The sequence below is a fragment of the Cryptosporidium andersoni genome, assembly GCF_001865355.1.
Source record: "Cryptosporidium andersoni isolate 30847 chromosome Unknown contig_48, whole genome shotgun sequence".
Taxonomy (NCBI): domain Eukaryota; phylum Apicomplexa; class Conoidasida; order Eucoccidiorida; family Cryptosporidiidae; genus Cryptosporidium; species Cryptosporidium andersoni.
The window spans coordinates 27,580-39,349 of record NW_027122838.1 but is presented as its reverse complement, the minus strand read 5'-3'; the positions used below and the strand labels follow the sequence as shown (position 1 = coordinate 39,349).

General features: G+C 31.2%; 6 protein-coding genes across 6 annotated transcripts; 2 read left to right on the top strand and 4 right to left on the bottom strand.

Moving 5' to 3' along the window:
* Positions 1-158: 158 nt before the first annotated feature.
* Positions 159-2,033, bottom strand: cand_027430 (60s ribosomal protein L4; the record flags this gene model as incomplete). Its single annotated transcript, XM_067212971.1, has 4 exons — positions 159-802; positions 998-1,258; positions 1,572-1,658; positions 1,856-2,033. The coding sequence occupies 4 exons, from the start codon at positions 2,031-2,033 to the stop codon at positions 159-161; spliced, it is 1,170 nt and encodes a 389-aa protein (XP_067068568.1).
* Positions 2,034-2,791: 758 nt separating this feature from the next.
* Positions 2,792-3,229, bottom strand: cand_027420 (40s ribosomal protein S15; the record flags this gene model as incomplete). The annotated part of the gene is made up of 1 exon (XM_067212970.1): positions 2,792-3,229. One exon carries the CDS (start codon positions 3,227-3,229, stop codon positions 2,792-2,794), a length of 438 nt encoding a protein of 145 aa, XP_067068567.1.
* Positions 3,230-3,618: 389 nt separating this feature from the next.
* Positions 3,619-5,907, bottom strand: cand_027410 (uncharacterized protein; the record flags this gene model as incomplete). The annotated part of the gene is made up of 1 exon (XM_067212969.1): positions 3,619-5,907. One exon carries the CDS (start codon positions 5,905-5,907, stop codon positions 3,619-3,621), a length of 2,289 nt encoding a protein of 762 aa, XP_067068566.1.
* Positions 5,908-6,372: 465 nt separating this feature from the next.
* On the top strand, positions 6,373-7,348 carry cand_027400 (uncharacterized protein; the record flags this gene model as incomplete). Its single annotated transcript, XM_067212968.1, has 4 exons — positions 6,373-6,442; positions 6,530-6,551; positions 6,620-7,105; positions 7,240-7,348. 4 exons carry the CDS (start codon positions 6,373-6,375, stop codon positions 7,346-7,348), a joined length of 687 nt encoding a protein of 228 aa, XP_067068565.1.
* A 339-nt stretch (positions 7,349-7,687) lies between these two features.
* On the bottom strand, positions 7,688-9,823 carry cand_027390 (uncharacterized protein; the record flags this gene model as incomplete). Its single annotated transcript, XM_067212967.1, has 1 exon — positions 7,688-9,823. The coding sequence occupies one exon, from the start codon at positions 9,821-9,823 to the stop codon at positions 7,688-7,690; it is 2,136 nt and encodes a 711-aa protein (XP_067068564.1).
* A 462-nt stretch (positions 9,824-10,285) lies between these two features.
* cand_027380 (RAD9 family protein) lies at positions 10,286-11,599 on the top strand (the record flags this gene model as incomplete). The annotated part of the gene is made up of 1 exon (XM_067212966.1): positions 10,286-11,599. The coding sequence occupies one exon, from the start codon at positions 10,286-10,288 to the stop codon at positions 11,597-11,599; it is 1,314 nt and encodes a 437-aa protein (XP_067068563.1).
* Between the last annotated feature and the right edge of the window lie 171 nt (positions 11,600-11,770).

The window sequence follows — 11,770 nt, the reverse complement described above, 5'->3', positions numbered from 1 at the left end:
GCTATCAAAGATGACAGAGAGACTTGGGAAGTTGGTAATCATTCATAATCCTAATATAGATTTATCAACAGGTTTAAAAGTGTAGTTCTATATAACTAAGAAGAAACAAAAATTAATCACTCCAAAACTCTAAAATATTCTAGTAAAATTTCACCAAGTTAGTTTTGATTGGGACCAGATAGTGTCTTTGCAGCAAGAGCTAGCTGAGATTTCTTTATGGTCTTCTTTAGAGCACGATTTCGCTGTTTTTGAAGTTTTAAGGTGATATTTCTTCTTGTCCCAGGAATTTGAGCTAATATAGCATTCTTCCTAAGGCCAGGGTATGCTGGATTTAATCTAGCCCTTATAGAAAGATTCTTCAGTGGATTCTTCTTGGTCTTAGATCTATTCATAGAGCTACATAGTATTTTAGCAGGTCTAAGTACTGACTGGACTTCTGAAGAGTTCAGGATACGACTAATATCTGGGTTTGACATTGGGCAACGTGGCAGGGTATATCCAACTTTCGATGATGAGCCTGATGCATAGCTACCATATATTTCTTGGAGTTTCTTCATTGAACCAACGGTAAATATTGTTAATCTTCCAAATGTACCACCTGGAGCTAATTTCAACAAGTTCAGAGATTCCACATTACAGGTCTCAACACCAGGAATATTCCTCATGGCTCTAGTAATGCCTTTATCTACTGCATATATAACCAAAGGACCTCTAGCACATACTCTTCTCCTATTACGCATCTTACCCTTACCACATCTAATAGCAATTGATGAGTCCACACGTTTCATTTCTTCCTCAAAACCTGCAAAAAAAAAAGTTATTTAAGTTTATCCCAAATAGGGTAAAAGTAAATAGGGGATTGTGGAAAGACATATATCAGACATTTAAATGGAAGATTTATCAACAATGCTTAATAAGCTCAGTATGAGCTGGGTGACTTCCTGTTCATCCCACATTAAACTTGTCCATCCGCTGCATTCAATCTAATTATACTTACCAAATCTGTTGAAAAACTCGACAGCTGAGTTAGTCTTGGTTATAGATTCAACATCATCTGACACAACCAATGGGAGTTCAGGTAGTTCATTAATTCTGTGACCTCTAGCCATAACTAAAGCTGGACAGCCAGTTGCAGCCAATGCTGATGCTACTGCATGACGTTTCTCATTAGTATTTGTCTTTCTGTGGAATCTGCGATATGTCTTATTTGGGTTGAACATATGACCACCACGACACATATTACCAAAAGCACCCTGACCTATAGGGATTCAAGATTATATTTAGGAATTGTTCAATATAAATAACAGTAATTAAGTCGAGACCATTTATAATTGGTATATACACATATAAAGAAATGGAGAGTCAATGTTAATTGATATGAAACATTGAACTACAGAGTCCTCTTCAGGTTATCAATACAAAGATTGATAATAATATTATCGTTCTATCCACAGTATATACTTACATATATTTCAGTGTGGTGCACGACATCATATACATCATTGACTCTAATTCATTCTTATAAATTGTATAATCCAATGATCTCAACTACTTCACCTCAGCAAACATACCTGAACGACTAGTGCCTGATGCAGATACACGAGGGATACGTGCAACGGCTCTACCAGTACCCCATGATTCAGCAGAATGTTGATGACCTGTAAATTTTCAGTTTAATAATATTAGATAATAACTGCAATTTATGGAGAATTGAAATATAATCAGAATCTACTATCTTTAGGGATATATGAAGTAGTAAACCCAAATCACATTTCCCTTGGCATCAATATAACTTCAGATGTCCCTATCAAGATTTGTCATCATATATTCAATTTTGCTATTTTTAAAAACGTACCTGCCTTAGTAGAAACACCATATGCCTGTCTTTTATTCTTTGACATATTTGTAAACACATAGCGAACCAAATCAGGACGTAAGGGTGAAATGAATACTGTAGGTAATGGCATACTTGAAGTAGCTCTTGAAGAATCTTTTATTGAATAAATACTGACAACTGGTCTTGCTGCAGTCATTTCCTTTATTTAAATTTCCAAATAGTACTTGAACTTAAAATAACTATTATAGATTTTGCCAAATGTAATTTCTAAATTGTTATCTAGCTGATCTATAGATCACCCAGTACAGTAGTTTCTTTACCTAATTCCACTGATAAAAATGTTAAGACAAGGGTATTTTATAAATGATCAGTTTTGTCTACATATATGCACTGGTACCAGAATATACTAACACTTAGTAGTTAAATAGTAACAAATGCACACCGCGGTGTCTCGCCTAAGTAATATTATATATAGCGGTGAATTACATCTCAACATCTCTAGATTTAATAGAAATCCAATGAAAATATAAAACTCTAGATATAGCAACTGAACATAGTGAATAAAAGGTAATAACAAGATGGGAATAAATGCAACAAATAACTAGCAATAGAACTCAAGAGATATAACACTAAATTTAAAGGTGTACTTCCATAATGTAATATTAGTTAAATTAGTAAATATTCATATTTTAGAGGAGACTTAAAATTTCTAGCGGAGCTATGTATACCCTATGTAGTGAAATCTAAAGATAACTTTAAGAAAATTAATTAGGACTAAGTAGACGCTGAATTATGCAATAAAGTACATTGTATATAGATATTCAGATTAAAGATTTACTTAGTAATTCTACTTAATACCAAATATCACCAATAAAGTCTATAACTTTCCATATATACAGAAAATAATTACTGAAACATCTACTACAGTTAGACCTTCATACTTAGTACTACAATTTACTTTAGAGGGATGAAGCGTGACGAGCTTGTTGCACCAACACCTGGTTTACCATGACGTACTGGTTTGTATGTTATTGAGAATTCACCCAGATACATCCCAATCATTTCTGGTTTTATTTCAACTGTGACATAGGTCTTACCATTGTAGACACCAGCAACAGATCCAACCATTTCTGGTAAAATAACCATATTACGTAGGTGAGTACGTACTGCAACAGGTTTTTCACCCATTGGGCATTCAGCTTTCGATTTTCGTAGCTTAGCAAGAAATGCTGCTGTCTTCCTATTTAAACAACCCCTTGCAATTTTACGTCTCTTACGAGCAGGAAGTAAGCTAACAACTTCGTCTAGTTTCATTGTTAATAACTTATCCAAGTCTACACCTCTATAAGTATATGTTCTAAAGGTTCTCTTCTTCTGCTCTACTTCAGTCATTTCTTATTCCTTTATTTAATTTTATTATTACCTCAGCAGTGAAATTTAGAATCAAGAGCTCTTCAATAACTACCAAAATGGAGATTCAGGTACGTCTAATAAACTTTTCTGCAATTATTAGCTAAACTCTAATATATATTCAATATTATATTGCTTCAAGTATCATAGTTACAGACTACTAAGAGACAAAATTTAATCTATTCCATACGTATAGCTACTAAAATACCCGGTACCTGTCTCACACACAGGCGCTAATAGCGCCAGCAGTTTAAATGCCTCTATAGTACATGTGAAAGTACTAAATCCTAAGTATTCAACAAATTTTCTCTTAAATGAATAAATACAATAATGAAATGTCATGTTTCACATAAAATATCGGTCCATATACCTTAAGTAGATGAATAAATTGTTGATTTGTGTAATGCAAATCTAAATATTATTGCCAAAGCTAGTGTTACTGATAATAAAAAAATACGCCGAATACTTGGATCTTTACAAAAGAAATATAGTGTTTTGTCATATGACTGAGTAAATTCATGTATTTTTATAAAGAATATTAATATATTCTTAAGAGAAATACCTATCTTTCCAATGTTCCTAGTAGCCTCCATTTTTTTATAAAAAGAAGATGCCATCAAAAAATCTTGTTTCAAACCTATTCCAAATTGATACATGTAACCAAGATTAAAGTTAGCCTCAGATATATGAGAAAGCATCCATCTTGAACGTGGTATAGTATTTGCTGATATTCTATATATATATGAAGCTCTTTTATAGTTTGGGCTAGTATTTACTTTAACACGAATAGTAATATTTCTTATCCATCCACGTGTGATACTTTGATCATTTGAATCATATTCATCAAATATTGTTATTATACCTCTACCAAAGTATGCATAGTCGCCATAGCGAACTATTGAAGCAATATTATCTTTATCTATAGAAAACTCCAAGAACAACTGTGGAAAATACCATGAAGAGGAATGAAGGTTTTGATGTGACACCCCCATGAAAAATTTAAATATATTTGATTGAATAAAGGTTGAAATTCCAGCTGTATTCATTACTTTAGTATCATTCAAAGTACTATTTTTTGAATAAATATATTCAGTAAATGGCCAAAGGTCAGTTCCCCAATAATATTGTCTAGATATATCATTGTGTAGGAGTAAAGCTAAATTAGCCATTGAAGAATCATGCCCGGCCACTGACAATTTCATTAATGAAAAAATAAGCATATTGATATCACTTCGATCTTTTGAATCTAGTAATTTGTTTGTAAATTCGACAAGATTCGTAATCCATGGAGATTTATTCAACACAATCCTCAAAAAGTCAATAGCCAAATTACAATCTTTTATAGTCCCAATTCCATTCAAGTGTAACTGTGCAAGAGCATAGGCTGCAGGTACATGACCTTGTTCTAAAGCTCTACTATACCAAATTAGGGCATTTGTATAAGATTGAGTAGTCCCAATTCCAGTAAGATACATAGAAGCCAAGTTAAACTGAGCATCCGCAAACAAGTGATGAGCACTTTCATTAAAGTGATGAAAAGCTAATCTAGGATTCTTACCATACGAATCAGTTCCATGAAAATAAATATAACCCATTCCATTATGACCTCCAGGATCTTCATATAAGAAGGCAGAAGCTGAAAAATATTCTGCTGCTATGTTCAGATCTCTATTAATACCCAATCCTAAGGCATAAATATACCCAAGTAGACTCAGTGCTTCACCATAAATTGAGGCTGTTATTGGATCAATAGCTACATTAACTTTACTTTGAGCTGTTTCAACTACTTTTCGTAAAAATTTATAGGCCATTTCCACATTTTGAGAAAACCCATCAACACCTAATAGATATCGCTTAGCCAAAGCAGTTTGTATAGCAGGATTACCTTTCTCTGCCAAATGTATAGCTAGATCCTCACGGTTCTGATTTGTCCCTATACTTGTAAACCTTATAGATTCCCATTGAGGAATAGTCAATCTTATTAACTCTGTTATCGATGGTAAACCATCTGTATGAATAGAAATTGAATTTCTCGCCACTTCTAAATAATTTAGTGATGCTGCATTACAAGACTTATAAGTTCCATATCCATATTCATGTCTATATCCCATTGCTAATTGTGCTCCTGGATGACCTGCTAAAGATGAACTATACATATATAAATTTGATAGCTGAGAAGAAGAAGTTATATTATTCCTTTTTAATTTCTCATTTTTTAAAATAAATAAATACCTTTTTAACACTTCAGGAGCTTCACTACTTGAATATGGGTATATTTCACAAGGTATAGAATCTGCAAACTGAGTATTTGTTGTCTGAGTTTCAAAATTATATTCTTGTTCAAAGTTAGAGAACTTGCACTCTAAAGAAGGCATTAAAGGATACACTAGATATGCTAAACCTAAGTTAAACTGTCCATCAGCACTACCTAAATCTGCAGATACTTTCCATAAAGCTATAGCATGCGCAATATCTTGTTCCACATAATGTCCCATAAAGTACATATCGCCAAGTATTTGAACACACCAAGATTCTTTGAACCCACAGCTAATTAGCTCATTATATACTAATTCGTATTCTTTTTTTTCATATAGATTACTTATATTTTCACTTGCTATGGTAAAATGGAATAGCAAGGCTAGTATCAGCTTTAGAACCATAGTTTTGTCAATCCCAATCTAATAATACGTGGTTTGTTATTATCATGCGCGTAGATTGTATTAGAATAAATTGTGATTATATATAAGGTATTTTATTTACCTTCCCTAAATGTAATCTTACTATATAACTGCAAGAAATTAATATTTCATATGCATATTTAAAACTGTAATATAGGCTTTATTTATATTAAAAGATCAATAGTCTTTTGTACACTACAATATTTGCAATCTACAAAATAATTCAAATTTATATATTTAAAAATGGGAATTTTGAGTAGCTTGAAGTATTAAAAATTAGCTTTATATATACTATTTCTATATAGGAGACAACAATAAGAACTAGAAATAACTTTTTAAAAGGATTAATAATAAATTTGTGTGCCATTTAAGGATAACTAGCGCTAATGTAAAGGTAATTTCAATTTGTACAATATTTTAATCCAACAAGAAGTCTCTTATATATCTATGACAAGGCATAGTAAGAATAACACTGCAAGTTCTATATTTACATATTGGGAACGTCAGAAAATTAAGGGTATGTCTTTGTAATATTTTATATAAGTTAATATTATACAATATCATTACTATTTAATGTTTACAATAAATTTTGGAATCAATATAGATGAAGGAACTAAAAAGTTTAGGTAGGTACATTCATTTAATCAACTTTTTTTTTAATTTCCATGACCTAAATATTTTTATTTGAAAAAAGATTAGGAGCTTCCTCCCAAAGAAGATTTGAGCAATGTTGGCTATGTTTTAGAACTGCAATAGATCCATTATGTACAAAACAAGGCTATTTATTTTGCCGTAGTTGTATAATGAACAATTTTTTGGAACAGAAATTAAAGTATGAGAAGAATTTAAGAATTCAGTCAGATTCTAGAACTTACTTTAAAAGTGAAGAATGTAATAGCAATGAACACCAATTTAAGAATAGTGCTCAAAATCAATGTTTAAGTGCCATATACCCAGCACATAATTTAAAGGCAGATATAAACCAAAATAATAAACAGGAATGTTTTTGGATGCCCAGAACAGTAAATTTGAAGGATATTAAAGATACAAAAAAATTAATACAAAGTGAAAAAGGCAAACTCCAACTGTTATGTCCAGTCACTTCTAAACCAATAAGAATAAAAGACTTAATAACTTTAATACCAGAATATGAATATCCAAGAGATAAAGAACACAGCAGGTAAATATAACAGAGAAATTAATCCCATATTACTAGATGAAACTACTAGTAATAAATATAAACCTACCCTCTAATTTTCGGTTTATATTCTAAAAAAAAAGATTAGAATGATGATCTAATTCGGACTACTTTAGATTTTTATGTTCTATAAGTAAGAAGTGTATAACAATTCAGAAGGCAGGAGTGAAAGTGGATACTGGTGAAGTAGTAATTTTAGTAGGTTTGATAAGAATACAAGATTAAATCTTGATTCTAATATACATATATATATATTACATGTAAAAGGAAAATTAATATTGAAACTTTACAAATGATCATATTTTATATAATCCTCTAAATATTTCACTTTTTACCTTCTAGGATTCTATAAGGAAATGCATGACTACAAAGCAACTAGATGCAGATAGCCAAAATATAATAGAATTAATCCCAGGAGGTTCAAGTAAGTTTTATATACACTTTTTCTTAGATTACCCAATTTTCAGTTATTTCATTGAAATCCTGGATATCCATAAGGTTATTGTTCTTATAGCAATGTTGAGACAGAAATATACAAGCCAAGGGGAACCTAAAAAAAAATATTTATAGTTGCTGTTGCATAAATGAAGAATTTTGAGGTACATAATTTATCTGTGTAGTTAAATGTTTGTTGCTTTTACGATGAATAGATAAATTAAGTGCCTTCCTAATAACAGTAGTACCTCCATTTGTAATCCTTTGTTTATTTATATGGTTCCAAGCCCCTTTTGTAGTAGGGTTAGGAGAAGGGGTATAACAAGGTTCTGTTACATAAACTTCATTAGACTTATCAATATAAAAACCCATTTGGAGTTTGTATCTCTTCAATTCATCAGAGGTTAGTGAATCATCACTCCAGTTTAAAGATGAAACACGGTCACTTTGCCATGCTTTAATCCTATTATCACGTGCTACAGTAGATATATACCATGTTCTTTGAAATACATCTTCCAAATCCATAAACATACATGAATCACCAAATATACTAAATGGATCAATGTGCCTTTGTTTTTGTATTTGTGGTATCCAATTAACACTTCTTGCCCATAAGGGAACTTTCTTTGGACATTTGTTTGTAGTCTTACCATTACTTTTCTTCTCATCATCTTCACTATCTGTCAATTCATAATTCTCCTCAATATTCTTTTGAGAAATTAATTTCAATCTTTTGTGATAACGCCTACATGGACTATCTCCTGTTTTTTTAATCTTCATGTTATTCATTCCTTTATAATTAGGTGGAGTTTTTACTAGACAACTTATCGAATTCCTAGGTAAATTTTCAGAATTTGTCAATGTAGAACTGTTATTCTCTAAATTTATTCGTTGAGCTGAATGATGTAACATTGATCTCAATCCACTTCTCTTAACGTAACTAATCCTTTCTGGACGTAAAAATCCAATACTATTATTAACGTCAGAATCTTCTACTTTTATATCTTCCTTTGTATCTCTAGAACATTCCTCAGAAATAGTAGATAAAACAGGTGTCTTCTCACCTTGTATAGATTTATCACGCAATATAACATCACAACCTGCGTATTGAGAAGATTGCCTTGCTTCATTTTCTGTTAAATTGCTTGTCATATTTTCTATTACTTTTTCTTCTTGGGAAGATATTTGATCATTGGTTAGCCTACGAATTGGACGAGGAGGGAGAGGAGAATCCTCATTTACTAAATTTGAAGATTCTATAGACTTATTAGTATCTTCTATTGTGTTAACCTTACATTCTGTCTTTGCAGATGAATCTAAGACTTGTATAGTTCTTTGAGAAGTAGAAGGGATAGACTTTACTAATGGAACTGGTGTTTCAGGAGTCATTACTAATAAAGGAGGGCTTTGTGCTGGTGATAACTCTGTAGTCAATACATTTGTGTACCCCGGAGATGTTACGTCCCTATCACAAGATACTGAACAAATAGACTTTACTATACTTGATTTTTCAGATTGAAATCCTTTCCCATCATCCTCAACATTATCTTCAATATCATCCATATATTCTTTATCATTATCTTGTATATTCACATCAAAATAGTTATTTGTATTGCCCATTATATGACTCATATTCCCTCCAATATAAAGTGGTGAAATATCAACTTTTACTAGTTTATTTGGCAATGATTTATCATCATTATTAATCAATGAATCTTTCTTATCTTGCCATAAATTCCTTACCTTTGGGGTTTTATTTTCCCATAATCTCTTCATACTAGCAACAAAACCAACTTCATCCTTAGTTGGTTTAGCATTAGGACTAAAATGATAATCACCTACTTGGATGTTTCCATTATTCTTATCCAGTTCCATTGCTTTATTACAAAGTAATTTCTCTATATTTATGGTATCATCATTACAACTTGTATCATCAATAGCAACTGTCCCAGTACTTTTGGTATCTTCAATATAACCAGTAATTTCAGAACACATAATATCCATATAACATTCCTTAAGTAAATGTTCCATATATTCATCATTCGGTTCTATAATAATATTTGGAAGATCTATATCTGCAATTGTATAATCAAATTTGCCATCATTGTTTCTTATCTTTTCAATACATAAAGGTATATTTTCAGCTAATTTTTCTGTAATTCTCTCCAGTCGTTTAATACTATTCATTTTAGCTATATCCATGGAATTCAATAATTTCTTAAAGCCACTTTCTACCCTTTGAAAATATGTACTTTCCGGGTCCATCTTCAAAAGGTCAGATTTAGATATTAAGTACAATTAAGCTACAAAGTCCCCACTTCTAATATTTATCTTAGTTCCTTAGTAAATATATCAAATTCCTTAAGTATTATATCTAAGAAAAAAACTATCCAAAGCTATACAAGCCTCTCCTAAAAGAAAAAACAAACAGTATTACCGTGGGGGTACATATTAGCGCGTAAACCCCACGAAAATACAAGTATACATTTCCTTTTATTGGTTACAAAAGGGATAAGTCTGAAGAAAACTCCAAATATAATTATTTAACACTATTCAAGCTCTATACTTAGATATTCTGAGGAAATATTTGGACATTATATGGCCTCTTTACTTGGTCTAAAGGTTTATGTAAAAAAATCTCCTTAATTTACAAATTATCAAATACTCATTATTCTCCTTTATCAAGAACTTGGAGTTATATCTTATACTATTTATAATTTTTAATAAATGGAAATAGAAAGCAACTATACAATTGCGAAGCAGATCCATCGTTGTCTATGGTGTTTAGCAAAGGGTTTCAAATGTCAGGACTTACTTATCCGTATAAACTCAGAATATATCATGTTTTATTGTTTACCAATGGGTGGATTAACTTCATGCTTTCAGTTTTGTTTTGCTGCTTATTTATTTGATAAATTTGAATCAGATGAAAATGAAATATTTGAAAAAGTCTTCCGTATATCTCCACTACTGAATGCATTTAGTAATATACAATGGATGAAAACTCCCCATGTTATCATAAGAACCATAGAAGGTGATGATAATGCTTTAAGAATTGATTTAATAGGAAAAAGTGGTATAAATAGACATCATATAATCTATTCTGTAGTAAATTCTAGTGATAGAATACTACTTCACCAAAATGTAACTTGGCTCAGAAGGCATGCACTGGGGATATCTCCTGGATTACTTAAAGATGTGCTAAATCATATAGAAGTAAGAGAATCTCATATGACTCTCATGCTATCACCAGCAGAATCTCAGATAAGTTTTAAGATAAGTCCAATATCATTTAATGAGAATAGTATTACAGCTAGTTCAGCAGCAGCTTATCAGGATATTCAAGTTAAAAATGAGCAGATTGATACTATATATATTTGCAATGATATTCTAATGAACAATTCCTTTACTTTTAATTCTAGAGAATTCAAGGTTATTATAGCGCTTGCAGAGACATGTCAATTGCCTCTGTTTATAACATTAAGATCTCCTGGACTCCCAATGATTATTACTATTGGTCAAAGAGCTAATATAGATTCTCATTGTATACAATATTCAAATATCCCTTTCGAATACTATTGGGAAGATCCACTACGAAATTCTTACTTAGAAACTATAGATGAAGACTACTTAACTAAAACTCAGACTCTTAATGGATTTTCGGCTGTATTTTTAATGTCAACTACTTTAGTTAATAACACAGCTAATATATGTAGTCTTGAATTAACATCTCCAAGAATAAATCCTGTGAGTGAATTGAATACTTTCACTATTAATTCTAATCGAGATCAACAGATCCAAGGATGTAATTCTACAAATAAAGATATCTTAGAAGTAGTAAGTCAAGTTACACCGGAGAAATATGAAGTGACAACTAATGAAATAATCACAGGATTTATGAGTCTCCATTTATTTGATATACAATCTTTAGACAATACATCTACAGAAAAATTCAGTGTAGATATCTCACAAGAAGTTCCAATCCCACCATGTGATAAAGGGGTAGTACAGGATGACTGGCTATCCTCTATAATATGGTAATCTAGATTCGTTTATAGATTGCATAGTGAATCTTTATATCTTTGATTTTCACTTGTATAATGTCGTTTCTATTTATACTGAGATAATTCACCTTCCCCTCCCTTAATAGTAATTTTAAGTTTTTTTTTCTTTTTAAAGAAAAAAAGAAGAAAGTGACATAACTTGGCCACA